This window comes from Elephas maximus, chromosome 14 (genome assembly GCF_024166365.1).
Source record: "Elephas maximus indicus isolate mEleMax1 chromosome 14, mEleMax1 primary haplotype, whole genome shotgun sequence".
In the NCBI taxonomy this organism is placed as follows: domain Eukaryota; kingdom Metazoa; phylum Chordata; class Mammalia; order Proboscidea; family Elephantidae; genus Elephas; species Elephas maximus.
Genome location: NC_064832.1, coordinates 18,275,467 through 18,290,849, shown reverse-complemented (window position 1 = coordinate 18,290,849; position 15,383 = coordinate 18,275,467). Strand labels below are relative to the sequence as shown.

General features: G+C 38.4%; 1 protein-coding gene across 1 annotated transcript in view; it reads left to right on the top strand.

The window, feature by feature from the left end:
• ALG5 (ALG5 dolichyl-phosphate beta-glucosyltransferase) overlaps nucleotides 1-15,383 on the top strand; it is an 85,396-nt gene that overhangs the window by 25,028 nt on the left and 44,985 nt on the right. The window contains exon 7 of the mRNA XM_049853186.1: nucleotides 15,294-15,353. Within this exon, the coding sequence (XP_049709143.1) occupies nucleotides 15,294-15,353 (60 nt within the window). The remainder of the gene's footprint in view (nucleotides 1-15,293; nucleotides 15,354-15,383) is intronic.

Here is a 15,383-nt window from a genome sequence, read left to right as displayed (position 1 = left end):
TAGAAGCAAAGATGATGCGACTTCGTCTCTTGTAGTTGGGACATGTTATCAGGCGGGACCAGTCCCTGGAGAAGGATGTCATGCTTGGTAAAGTAGAGGATCAGCGAAAAAGAGGAAGACCCTCAATGAGACGTATTGGCACAGTGGCTGCAACAATGGGCTCAAACGTAGCAACAGTTTTGAGGATGGTGCAGGACAGGGCAGTGTTTCATTCTGTTGTGCATAGGGTCACTGTGAGTAGGAGCTGACTCGGTGGCACCTAACAGCAATAGCTTTGAGAAATTTATTTTAAGGAAATAATTAAGAATATGTATAAAGATAAATTTTCAAGGAATTTTTCTAGTTTTTTATATAGAGGTGTTTTTTATAATTGAAAAATATTGGAAACAATTTGAAATCTTTAATATTAAGTAAAACTGATTTAATTCATTATTGTATAGGATGGCTGTTTTTGATACATGATTAAGTGAAAAAAGCAGTTTTTTTAAATAAGGGGTTATTGTCATTTGTCTCTGGATGGTAGGATTATGGATATTTGTTTTTAATTTTTTTCTAGATTAATTTTATTACTTTTGTTTTTTAAATAATGAACCTCTAGTTTAAAAAAAGCTTTTTATTAATAAAGCTTTTTATTAATGCAGTACTTTTGTCTCATATACCAAGTTCCCTGTGTCTGCCCATGTTGAATGAATATGATTGAATTTTATTATCTGACTCTTCCTAATTTCAAAATTGATTCAGCTTTGTTTCTATATTTTCACATCATTTGGAGTCAGTTTTGTTTTAGGGAGTGCTGTACCAATTTCTGTTCCCATTTCATACGTTTCTTAATTTTGGATGGATAGGCCAAGGTTCAAATCCTATGGGACACTGGGCAAGGTACTAATCAGTCAACCTCATTTTTCTTATCTGTGATGCGTGGGTAATGACCTCAACTTCACAATTCTGAGGTGATAATTAGAATAAAATGTATGTCAAATGCTTTGCAAATACTTAGCACTCAACCAGAAACTGTAACTATTAACATTAGTCTTTGTGAGTGTTTTTCTCCATCAGAGACACTTCTGATGTTACATTTTATGACTGTTAATCTAAATTGGGTCTACCTAGTTCTTCTAGTCTGTTTCTTCCCTTAAGTGAAAAAGTACTAGGAAAGAGATTCTGATTAAGCTCTTCTTTGTAAAAAGTTACACAGTATATTCGTTTACTACTTTAAAAGCCAGCTTCATAGTAACTTACTCATTTAAAAAAGAAAAAAACCATAAGGAATTAAACTATATTCAGAAAGAGGTTTAAAAGAAAGAGACTTCCATTTCTACATACATTTTCTAATATGGGCTGTTTTTAAAACAAGGATATCCTTTATTCCTGATGAACAGCAAACTGACTTGAAAGCTATTTAGATTAATTCCACTTGATATTGAGATCACTATCAGGGATTTAGTTCTTACATCACAACTCTTCGATATACAAAGCTTAAAAGCTTCAGGGACTTATGCTGGGGGTGAGGAATGAGATTTTAAATGAAAGCTTTTGTTTTTTATTTGTGTTTGGTTTAGTTAAATGATGTTTAAATTCATGAATCTCTATGACTGGTGGAAGGATGTCTCTTTTTTCAATCTATTGCTGAGTAATGTTATACTGCTTTTTGGATTGAGAGTTAAGCTTGTTTGCCATATACTACCTGAATCTTTGATGTGTTTCTTTTTTAAGAAAACCATTGTCTACTTTTCTGTTGAAAGTATCTTTGCCAGAAATAAAAGGGAAAAATTATTCTTACTACTAAGTAGTAGGCAAACATGTAATAGATAATTTCTAAAAGAAAATGCAGCTAGCTAATAAACAGCCCCAGAAAGTTTTCCTTTTTATTAAAAAAAAAAAAAAAGATCATATGTGGTTATATTTTTCCCTTATCAAATTAACAAATTTAAAATGAGAAAATTTTATAGTGGCAAGGATTTGATGAAAGTCAGTCTAGTACCCACTTGGTGGGAATGTAGAGAGTCTTTTAAAGAATGATTTGGCTGTATGCATTAAAAACATTCATACTTTAGCAATTCTGCTTCTATGACTTTCCCTAAAGAAAGAAATCCAAAATACAGATAGAGTTTTGTATGCAAGGATTTTCTTGTAATAACATGAAATCAGCAATTGCATAGGGGCATGGTTAAAGGATGGTAAATCTATACAATGAAATATTATATTGCCTTTAAAATTGATACACAAAAGACGATTAGACGTTTTGTCCTTCCTGAAATTATGCAGTAGGAGTCTACAACACTGCTATGACAAGTTATTGACAAATAAACCTAAATCTTACCAAGTTTTTTAATCTAACCACCAGCTTACAGGAAATTCAGGGGACAGAGAATCCTATTAAATGACACCAGGGAGATTCAGTCAACAAAATCTGAAAAACACTACAGGACAAATGACCTGGGTTCTTCTACAAACTGTAACAAAAAAATAGAAAAGATGTGAGAGGAACCCTTGGATAAAAGAGCTAATTTGTGTAGATTTTATTTGGCTCTTGATTCAAACAAATAAAAACATTCATGAGCTAATTGGGCAAGTTTGAACTCTGTATCTGATGTTATTAAGAATTATCTGTTATGTAAGATAAGTGGTATTGTGATTATGCCTTTTCAAAGTACTTCTATAATCATATCTTTTAGGGTTATATATCAAGGTTTAATATGCGATTTCTGGAATTTGTATCACAGTAATCCCAGTTAGATTGGGTGGTGGTGAGGGGCTTTAGATGAAACCAGGTTAGCTTCTTGTTGAAAATTGTCGAAGCCAGGTGGTGGGTTTCATTTTCCTATTCTCTCTACTTTTATGCATGTTTGAAAATATCCGTAATTAAAAAGTTTAGAAACAATGAACTTGAAGATGAGGAAAGTTTAGATTATTTAAAAGAAAAAGAGCATGATATTAATGAGTACCTTTTAGCTCTCATTTTTTTTTAAAAAGGGCAGAGGTAAAAAAGACTGCAAGGAAATACCGTTGATCCTGATTTATTCACTGATTTCCTGTTTGCAAATTCACCTACTCACTAAAACTTACATGTAACCCCCAAATCAATACTTGCCACCCTTTTGAGGTCATTCCTGGACATGTATACACAGAGCTGTGAAAAATTTTAGTTGCCCAGTGTGGATGTTCCCAGCTGAGGCTGAACAACGTTGGTTCCGTATTCACTGTATAATGCGGGAACTATACTGTGAATAACAAGAATCTGCCGTATTTACACAAAATGCTACCGGGACTGCTTCTCTGTAGGGAGATTATATATCACTTTTCTCTTTATAATGAAGATTTGCCAATTTCGGGGTTTGGTTTTTTAATAATGAGCACCTTTTAATTTTATTTGTTTTGGTGAATGGTTCAAAATTTAATTGGTATAAAAAGATATACTGTAAAACTAGCTGTACCTTTTGTTCCTCAGTTAGCGTCCAAAATGACTAGTGTTACTGGTTTCTTATCTATCCAGGTAGAAGATGTATGTGTATATTCCTGTTTTAAAAATGCGAATTGTAACATACTACACAGCGGTCTGTTCTTTCCACCTGTGTATCTTGGAAGCTGAGCCATGTTTATTTGTAAAAGTACCGCTTCGTTTTTTCTCAGTCTCATAGCTAGTCCCCTTTAGACGGACATATAGGTTTCCTGCTACAAAAAATACTGAAGTGATTATCCCTGGATGAAAGTCATTTTACAAATATGCAAGTACATTTACTGGAAGAATTAATAGTTGTGGGATTCTGGCATTAAATTATATAAACATATATAGTAATATATACATATTTGATGGATAACTTTTCAAATTATTCTCCATAGAATATGCAAGTACAACATGGTAAAACCTAATTTGTTAAATTCTCCATTGCTCTCGGGATATGTGTGATTGAGGATCTTTTCATTTATATAATAGCTATTATCTTTTTTTTTTAAACTGTTCCTTTGCCCCTTTTTCAACTAGAACGGTTCATGTGCTTTTCTTAATGATTTGTAGGACCACTTTATGCATTTTGGAAATTAATTCTTTTGTATATAAATGAATCGTAAATATTTTCACTAATTTTTTAACTTTAAGTATAATTGGATTTTTATTGTTGTTTTGCCACACAATTTTTTTTTTAATTTTGTGCTCAGATCTACCTTCTGGGATTTGTGTACTTTGTGCCTTCCTTACTTTGAGATAATTTTAAAAGTGATTTGATACTTCATTGATGTATCTGGAATATATCACAGTATTCAGTATGAGGCTCAGGTTCAACTTAATTTGATTCTAAATGGCTACCAACTTGCCCTACACCATTTATCAGCTATTCATCTTTTTCCCCAATGACATAAAATGTCATCTTTATCATATTCTAAGTACCCGTATGTTTTTCTGTATATTCTTGGCCCATGGATTTGTCTGATCACATCCTAATTTCTTAGTTTCAGTTACCACAGTTTTATAATATATTTTTAAATCCTTTTGGGCTAGCTCTTCCTCATTCTTAGGATTTCCTTGCCTCTTCTTGGTGTGTCAGTTTGTAATACTGTGGGGGATTGCTTGTTGCTGTGATGCTGGAAGCTATGCCACCAGTATACAAATACCAGCGGGGTGACCCATGGCGGACAGGTTTCCGCTGAGTTTCCAGACTAAGACAGACTAGGAAGAAGGACCCAGCAGTCTACTTTTGAAAAGAATTAGCCAGTGAAAAACTTATGAATAGCTCCGGAATGTTGCCTGGTAGAGTGCCGAAAGGTGAGCCCCCCACCCCCGACCCCCCAGGTTGGAAGGCACTCAAAAGACGACTGGAGAAAAGCTGCGTTCTCAAAGTGGAGTCAACCATAATGACGTGGATGGAGTCAAGTTTTTAGGATCTTCATTTGCTGATGTGGCACGACTCAAAATGAGAAGAAACAGCTGCAAACATCCATTAATAATCGGAGCATGGAATGTACAAAGTATGAATCTAAGAAAATTGGAAATCATCAGAAATGAAATAGAATGCATAAACATTGATATCCTAGGCATCAGTGAGCTGAAATGGACTGGTATTGGCCATTTCGAATCGAACAATCATACAGTGTTTTATGCCAGGAATGACAAGTTGAAGAGCAATGGCGTTGCATTCATCATCAGAAAGAAAATTCAAGATCTATGCTGAAGTACAAAGCTGTCAGTGGTAAGATAATATTCGAACGCCTACAAGGAAGACCAGTTAATATGACTGTTAATCAAATTTATGCACTAACCACTAAGGCTAAAGATAAAGGTATTGAAGATTTTTACCAGCTTCTACAATTTGAAATTGACCGAACATGCGATCAGGATGCGTTGATAATTACTGGTGATTGGAATTTGAAAGTTGGAAACAAAGAAGGATCAGTAGTTGGAAAATATGGCCTTGGTGATAGAAACGATGCTGGAGATTGCATAATAGATTTTAGCAAGACCGATGACTTCTTCATCGCAAATACTTTTTTTTCAACAACATAAATGGCAACTGCAGATGGACCGCACAGATGGAATACACAGGAATCAAATTGACTACATCTGTGGAAAGAGACCATGGAAAAGCTCAATATCATCAGTCAGAACAAGGCCAGGAGCCAGCTGCAGAGCAGACCATCAGTTGCTCATATGCAAGTTCAAGGTGAAATTGAAGAAAATTAGAACAAGTCCACGAGAGCCAGTACAACCTTGAGTATATACCACCTGAATTTAGAGACCGTCTCAAGAATAGATTTGACGCATTGAACACTAATGACTGAAGACCAGATGAGTTGTGGAATGACATCAAGGACATCATACATGAAGAAAGCAAGAGGTCATTAAAAAGACAGGAAAGAGGAGGGGGCCGAGATGGCTGACTAGGTAGACGCTACCTCGGATCCCTCTTGTAACAAAAAAAAAAACTATTTTTGTAACAAAGACTCGGAAAAACAAGTGAATCGATGACATACTTGACAATCTACGAACCCTGACCAACAAACACAGATTTAAAGAGTTGACCTGAGTGACAGAGACTGAGAACGAACAACTACGGGGAAGCAGTGACTGTTTTCGGAGCCTGGAGCCAGAGTCCCAGTCAGGAAACCTTGGCACTGGGCTTTGGACTGGGTGCAGGGGAGCTGAGCACGGCATCCTGTGATGGTGCAAACACGGGGTGCAGCCCTACCCCCTGAACTGACCTCGGGAGGGGGCCCAGCCGGTCCGTGCGGGCGGCGTGGCGATGCAGCTGGTGGGAGGAGAAGCCGCCAGGAGGCAGCGACTGGTTTTGGAGCCGGGAGTGCGGTGTCCCAGCCGGGGAACCTTGGCGCGGGGCTTTGGACTGGGCACAGGGGAGCTGAGCATGGTATCCTGTGACAGTGCAAACATGGGGCGCAGCCCCAGCCCCCTGAACTGACCTCGGGGGAAGCCCAGGCAGTGCACACAGGTGGCGCAGCAACGCGGCTGACAGGAGGAGAAGTCACCGGGAGGCAGCGACTGTTTTTGGAGCCTGGAGTGCAGCGTCCCAGCCGGGGAACCTTGACGCTGGGCTTTGGACTGGCAGCGGAGGAACTGACCATGGCTTCTGAGACAGCGCAAGCATGGAATGCGGGCCTGACCCTCAGGGGCAATCTCTACCCAGCCAGCTTGCACACAGGCGATGCGCCCCTCGGGAATCTCAGATAAAACAGTCATCCAAAGCAAGGTAAGTAACTTTGTCTATATTCCGGGGTGCTACTCTCTCCTGTTTATCTGAACCCTCCCCTCCCCTTCCCAGGTGGCTTCATTAACATTGGAATTTCCTGAGCCAGAGGGAGAACTGCTCCGCGGTTTTTGTTTTCCCTTTTTTTTTTTTGGTCTTTTCCTAACCCATTTTTCTGGCCTGAGAGGAGCAGCTACAAAAAACCCAGGGACCAAAAATCCTTCCCTAATTGGACTAAAAACACAGAACCAGCTCCAGCCAAGCATATGTGATCCACAGTCTTGGGCTTTCATCCCTACAGGGAACAAGGTGGCTATTATAATGCAAAGGCATTTCTGCTAGGGATCTGACTGCAATTGTTTTAGCGGATTTACTGGAAAGACAAGTTTCCCAGGTCTGATAACTCTGCGTATTCAACAGAGCCCTCACTGACCCACAACAGGGAACTGAGGGCTGAAGCTCCCCCCAGACCACCTAGCCTCCTGCCTTAGGGGTCTAAGGAGGGTGACACCTACCAGTCTGTAGAGGCACTTGCATTGGGGGCCTAAGGTACAGCTGCCGAGCCCACCCACCAAGGTGCTTTAGGAATAGAGACATACCTACCTCACTGACGCTTGGGGGAAGCCTGTCAGCATCCTGCCGCCCCCAGAGTGTGAACCCCAGCTGCTACTAGAATCTGGTGCACACAACTAGCACCACTACTTCTCTAGGTGGATAGGTGACAGTCTGCATCACACACTTGATGACCCAAAATCAGATTCTACTCAAGAATAGTGAATGGACTCAGGCATATATACCTGGTAACAGCCCAAACCAGCTGGTAATAGGTCATAAGTGAGTCAAGGGCTACAGCAATCAAGACAGCGCAATCTAGTAGCCCATCTACGTATACTGAAAGAAAACAAAACAAGATAAGACTCAGTGAGCAAATATAGAATAAATCACTACAATATCTTAGTGATGGCTTGGAGACAGCAGTCGATATTAAACCACATAAAGAAGCAGACCATGACTGCTTCTACAACTCCCCAAACTAAAGAATCAAAATCTTTCCCAAATGAAGATACAATCCTGGAATTGCCAGATACAGAATATAAAAAACTAATTTACAGAATGCTTCAAGACATCAGGGATGACCATAAGTTGCAAGAATCCATAGAGAGACAGCATTCAGAAATCCAAAAGATCAACAATAAAATTACAGAATTAGACAACTCAATAGGAAGTCAGAGGAGCAGACTCGAGCAATTAGAATGCAGAGTGGGAAATCTGGAGGACCAGGGAATTAACACCAATACAGCTGGAAAAAAATCAGATAAAAGAATTAAAAAAAATGAAGAATCATGTGGGACTCTATCAAGAAGGATAACTTGCATGTGATTGAAGTCCCAGAACAGGGAGGGATGACAGAAAATACAGAGAGAATAGTTGAAGATCTGCTGACAGAAAACTTCCCTGACATTATGAAAGACGAAAGGATATCTATCCAAGATGCTCATCGAACCCCATTTAAGACTGATCCAAAGAGAAAAACACCAAGACATACTATCATCAAGCTTGCCAAAACCAAAGATAAAGAGAAAATTTTAAAAGCAGCCAGGGATAAAAGAAAGGTCTCCTACAGGGGAGAATCAGTAAGTTCAGACTACTCAGCAGAAACCATGCAGTCAAGAAGGCAATGGGATGACATATATAGAGCACTGAAGGAAAAAACTGCTAGCCAAGGATCATATATCCAGCAAAACTCTCTCTGAAATATGAAGGCGAAATTAAGATATTTACAGATAAACACAAGCTTAGAGAATTTGCAAAAACCAAACCAAAGCTACAAGAAATACTAAAGGAAATTGTTTGGTCAGAAAACCAATAATATCAGATACCGGCACAACACAAGGTCACAGAACAGAGCATCCTGTTATCAACTCAAATAGGGAAATCACAAAAACAAATTAATTAAAAAAAAAATGCTAAAAACAGGGAATCGTTGACGTCAATATGTAAAAGATCACAATATTCAAAAAGAGGGACTAAGTACAGGTGGCATAGAACTGCCATATGGGGAGGGATACAAGGCGATATAGGAGAATACAAGTTAGGTTTTTACTTAGAAAAATAGGAGTAAATATTAAGGTAACCAAGAGGTATAACAACTCCATAACTCAAAATAAAAACCAAGAAAAACGTAACGACTCAGCAAACATAAAGTCAAATACTATGAAAATGAGGAACACACAATTTACAAAGAAACATGTCTCAGCACAAAAAAGTAAGTGGAAAAATTGTCAACAACACACATAAAAGGCATCAAAATGACAGCACTAAACGCATACTTACCTATAATTATGCTGAATATAAGTGGACTAAATGCACCAATAAAGAGACAGAGAATCTCAGACTGGGTGAAGAAAGACGATCCGTCTGTATGCTGCCTACAAGAGACACACCTTAGACTTAGAGACACAAACTAAAACTCAAAGGATGGAAAAAAATATATCAAGCACACAATAAGCAAAAAAGAGCAGGAGTAGCAATATTAATTTATGACAAAATAGACTTTAAAGTTAAATCCACCACAAAGGATAAAGAAGGACACTACATAATGATAAAAGGGACAATTGACCAGGAAGATATAACCATATTATTTATGCACCCAATGATAGGGCTGCAAGATACGTAAAACAAATTTTAACAGAACTGAAAAGTGAGATAGACACCTCCACAATTATAGTAGGAGACTTCAACACACCACTTTCAGAGAAGGACAGGACATCCAGTAAGAAGCTCAATAGAGACACGGAAGACCTAATTACTACAATCAACCAAGTTGACCTCATTGACTTATACAGAACTCTCCACCCAACTGCTGCAAAGTATACTTTTTTTCTAGCGTACATGGAACATTCTCTAGAATAGATCACATATTAGGTCATAAAACAAACCTTTGCAGAATCCAAAACATCGAAATATTACAAAGCATTTTCTCAGACCACAAGGCCATAAAAGTGGAAATCAATAACAGAAAAATTAGGCAAAAGAAATCAAATACTTGGAAACTGAACGATGCCCTGCTGAAAAAAGACAGGAAAGAAAGAAAAGACCAAAATGGATGTCAGAGGAGACTCTGAAACTTGCTCTTGAACGTCGAACAGTTAAAACAAAAGGAAGAAATGATGAACAGAACCAAACAGAAGATTCAAAGGGCAGCTCGAGAAGGAAAAGTAAAGTATTATAATATGTGCAAAGAGCTGGAGATTGAAAACCAAATGGGAAGAACACACTCGGCATTTCTCAAACTGAAAGAACTGAAGAAAAAAAATTCAAGCCTCGAGTTGCAGTAGTGAAGGATTCTATGGGGAAGATATTAAAGGATGCAGGAAGCATCAAAAGAAGATGGAACGAATATACAGAGTCATTATACCAAAAAGAATTGGTCGACGTTCGACCATTTCAAGAGGTAGCATATGATCAGGAACCAATGGTACTGAAGGAAGAAGTCCAGGTTGCGCTGAAGGGATTGGTGAAAATCAAGAATCCAGGAATTGATGGAATACTGATTGAGATGTTTCAACAAAGGAATGCAGCACTGGAAATGCTCACTCCTCTATGCCAAGAAATTTGGAAGACAGCTACCTGGCCAGTTGACTGGAAGAGATCCATATTTATGCCTATTTCCAAGAACAGTGATCCAATGAAGTGTGGAAGTTATCGAACAATATCATTAATATCGGAAACCCTAGTGGCGTAGTGGTTAAAAGCTACAGCTGGTAACTGAAAGGTCAGCAGTTTGAATCCACCAGGCGCTCCTTGGAAACCCTATGGGGCAGTTCTACTCTGTCCTTTAGGGTCACTATGAGTCGGAATTGACTCGATGGCAGTGGGTTTGGTTTTTTATCATTAATATCACACAAAAGTAAAATTTTGCTAAAGATCATTCAAAAGTGGCTGCAGCAGTATATTGACAGGGAAGTGCCAGAAATTTAGGCCGGATTCAGAAGAGGACATGGAATGAGGGATATCATTGCTGATGTCAGATGGATCCTGGCTGAAAGCAGAGAATACCAGGAAGATGTTTACCTGTGTTTTATTGACTATACAAAGGCATTCAGCTATGTGGATCGTAACAAATCATGGATAGCATTGCAAAGAACGGGAATTCCAGAACACTTAATTGTGCTCATGAGGAACCTGTACATAGATCAAAGAGGCAGTTGTTCAGACAGAACAAGACATACTGTGTGCTTTAAAGTCAGGAAAGGTGTGCTCAGGGTTATATCGTTTCACCATATCTATTCAGTCTGTATGCTGAGCAAATAATCCGGGAAGAACAGGGCATCAGGCTTGGAGGAAGACTCATTAACAACATGCGTTATGCAGGTGACACAACCGTGCTTGCTGAAAGTGAAGAGGACTTGAAGCACTTAGACATGAAGATCAAAGACCACAGCCTTCAGTATGGATTACACCTCAACATAAAGAAAGCAAAAATCCTCACAGCTGGACCAGTAAGCAACATCTTGATAAACGGGGAAAAGATTGAAGTCAAGAATTTAATTTTACTTGGATCCACAATCAACACCCATGGAAGCAGCAGTCAGGAAATCAAAAGACACATTGCATTGGGCAAATCTACTGCAAAAGACCTCTTTAAAGTGCTGAAAAGCAAAGCTTTCATCTTGAAGACTAAGGTGCACCTGATTGAAGCCATGGTATTTTCAATCACATCATATGCATGCAAAAGCTGGACAATGAATAAGGAAGACCAAAGAAGAATTGATGCCTATGAACTGTGGTGTTGGCGAAGAATATTGAATTATTATGGTCTGCCAAAAGAATGAACAAATCTTTCTTGGAAGAAGTACAACCAGAATGCGCCTTAGAAGCAAGGATGGCGAGACTGCATATTGCATACTTTGGACGTGTTGTTAGGAAGGATCAGTCCCTGGAGAAAGACCTCATGCTTGGTAAACTAAACGTTCAGCGAAAGAGAGGAAGACCCTCAACGAGATGGATTGACACAGTGGCTACAAGAGTGGGCTTAACCATAACAACGATTGTGAGGATGGTGCAGGACGGGGCAGTGTTTCGTTCTGTGGCACGTAGGGTCACTATGAGTCAGAACTGACTTGATGGCACCTAACAAGAATAATTTCTTGTTTTGTTTTTTTCCCCCATATTTATCTAAAATCAGATATTCTAGTTAAATTAAAAGCTCATTTAGTATTTCCATTGGTATGATTTATAGATTTGCATTTTTATCCTGTCCTTGCAGTTTCTCATCCATAAACATAGTATACCTATGCCTTTTATATATTGTTTTGTTTCTCTCTGTAGCATTTTAAATGCTTTATTTAAATCTTGCCACATTTCTTGTAAAGTTTATTTCTAGATTTTTCTTTCTTATTGAAGTTATACTTTTTTCTTCCATTATATCTTCTGTTTATTGTTTATACATATGAAGGCTGAAGTTTTATGTATATTTTGTGCCTACCCATCTTTTTAAATTTTTCTATTGTTGGTAGTGTTTTTCAGTTGATACTCCTGAATTTTCCAGGTATATAATATTATTATCCATAGAAAACCCTTTTCTTTCTAATATAACCAGTTTTTTTTTCTCTAATTCTATTGTATGTTTTTTTTTTTAAACTAAAAAAAAAATCAATTAAAGCTTTGACTTTTGAAGTAACATATGCTCCTAAATTCAGCCCTAATTAGTGTCCTATTTACGAAGTCAGATTAGAATTTCTGAGGCAGTCTATAGCCTGAACTCCTCAATAAACCTTTAAAAGATTTCTAATACTAGTTTTTAAAAAAACCAGATTCCTAAAATGAGACGTTCACGTTGAAAATAAATATTTTTGTTATGTGCCATCAAGTTGGTTCCGACTCATAGCGATCCTGTGTACAACAGAAGGAAACACTACCCAGACCTGCACCATCCTCACAGTTATTGCTGTCTTTGAGCCCATTGGTGCAAGCCCTGTGTCAGTCCACCTCACTGAGGGTCTTCTCTTGCTGAGCCTTTGCTTTACCAAGCATGATGTCCTTCTACAGGGAATGGTCCCTCGTGATAACATGTCCAAAATACTTAAGATGAGATCTCACTGTCTTCCCTTCTAAGGAGCATTCTGGCTGTATTTCTTCCAAGACAGATTTGTTCATTCTTTTGGCAGTCCATAGTATATTCAGTATTCTTCACCAACATCATAATTAAAATGCATCAGTTCTTCGGTCTTCCTTATTCATTGTTCAACTTTTGCATGCATATGAGACAATTGAAAATACATGGCGGCTTGGGTCAGCGCACATTCGTCCTCAAATTGACAGCTTTGCTTTTGAACACTTTAAAGAAGTCTTGTACAGCAGATCTGCCCAATGCAATACGTCATTTGATTTCTTGACTGCTTCTTCCATGTGCATTGATTCTGGATCCAAGTAAAATGAAATCCTTGAGGACTTCAATCTTTTCTCCATTTATCATGATGTTGCCTTTTGGTTCAGTTGTGAAGATTTTTTGTTTTCTTTATGTTGAGGTGTAATCCACACTGAAGGCTGTATGTAGTCTTTGATCATCATCAGTCAGTGCTTCAAATCCTCTTCACTTTGAGCAAGTTGTGTCATCGTAAATTGCAGGTTTAGTCCTCCTCTGATCCCTATGCTGCGTTCTTCTTCATAGACTCCAGCTTCTCAGATTATTTGCTCAGCATGCAGGTTCAATAAGTATGTTGAAAGGATACAGCCCTGAAGCACACCTTTCTTGACTTTAGACCACGCAATATCCTCTTGTTCTGTTTGAATGACTGCCTCTTGATCTATGTAAAGATTCCTCATGAGCACAATTAAGTGTTCTGGAATTCCCGTTCTTTGCAGTGTCATCCATAATTTGTTATGATGTATACTGTCGAATGCCTTTGCTTAGTCAGTAAAACACAGGTACATATCTTTCTGGTATTCCCTGCTTTCAGTCAAGATCCATCTGACATCAGCAATAATATCCCTCCTTCTACTTCCTTTTCTGAATCCATCTGAAATTTCTGGCAGTTGCCTGTCAATGTACTGCTGCGATCTTTTTTTTTTTTTTAATTATCTTCAGTAAAATCTTATTTGCATGTGATATTAATGATATTGTTCGATAATTTCCACATTCTGTTGTATCACCTTTCTTTGGAAGGGGCACAGATATGGCTCTTTTCTATCCATTGTCCAGGTAGCTATATTCTAGATCTCTTCGAATAGACAAGTGAGCACTTACAGCATTGCATCCATTTGTTGAAATATCTCAATTGATATTCTGTCAATTACTGGAGCCTTATTTTTCTCCGGCATCCTGGTAGCACAGTGGTTAAGTGATCAGCAGTTCGAATCCAGCCATTCCTTGGAAATCCTATGGGGCAATTCTGTTCTGTACAGGGTCGCTGTGAGTCAGAATTGACTCCACGGCAGCAGGTTTCTTGTTTTTCTCCAAAGCCTTCAGTGCAGCTTGGATGTCTTCCTTTGGGACCATAGGTTCTTGATCATTTGCTACCTCCTGAAGTGGTTAAACATCGACCATTTATTTTTGGTATGGTGACTGTATTCCTTCCACCTTCTTTGATGTTTCCTGCATCATTCGGTATCTTGCCCGTGGAATCTTGCAGTGTTGCAACTCAAGACTTGAATTTTTTCTTCAGTTCTTTCAGCTTGAGAATTTCTGAGCATGTTCTTCCCTTTTGGTTTTCTAACTCCAGATCTTTGCACATTTCCTTATAATACTTTACTTTGTCTTCTTGAGCCACACTTTGAAATCTTCTGTTCAGCTCTTTTACTCCATCATTCTTTAGTTTCGCTTTAGGTATTATTGTTGAAGAGCGAGTTTCAGAGTCTCTTCTGACATCCATTTTGGTCTTTTCTTTCTTTCCCATCTCTTTAATGATGTCCTTGATGTCATCCCACAACTCACCTGGTCTTTAGTCATTAGTGTTCAATGCATCAGATCTATTCTTTAGATGGTCTCCAAATTCAGTGGGATGTAGTCAGGGTCATACTTTGGCTCTCTGGATTTGTTCTAATTGTTTTCAGCTTCAACTTGGACTTGCATATGAGCAATTGATCTGTTCCGCATTCGGCCCCTAGCCTTTTTCTGACTGATGATATTGAGCTTCTCCGTCATCTTTTTCCACAGATGTAGTCAATTTGATTCCTGTGTATTCCATCTGGCAAGATCCACATGTATAGTCGCCATTTATGTTGTTGATAAAAGGTATTTCCAAGGAATAGGTCATTGGTCTTGCAAAATTCTGTCGTGTAATTGCCAGCATCATTTCTGTCACCAAGGCCATATTTCCCAACTACTGGTCCTTCTTTGTTTCCAGCCTTCACATTCCAATTACCAGTAATTATCAATGTATTTTGATTGCATATGAGATCAGTTTCAGACTGCAGAAGTTGGTGAAAATCTTCAGTTTCTTCATTTTTGGCATTAGTGATTTGTGCGTAAACTGAATAATTGTTGTATTAACTGGTCTTCCTTGCAGGTGTTTGGATATTATCCTGTCACTAATAGTGTTGTATTTGTATTAATGATTCTTATGTACTGAAAGATGTTTTTACTCCTTTTGTCCTCAGGATCATATGGCTATTGCCTGCGGATCTCGAGCTCATTTGGAAAAAGAATCAATTGCTCAGGTGAGGCTTTCATTAACTGGCACAGAACAG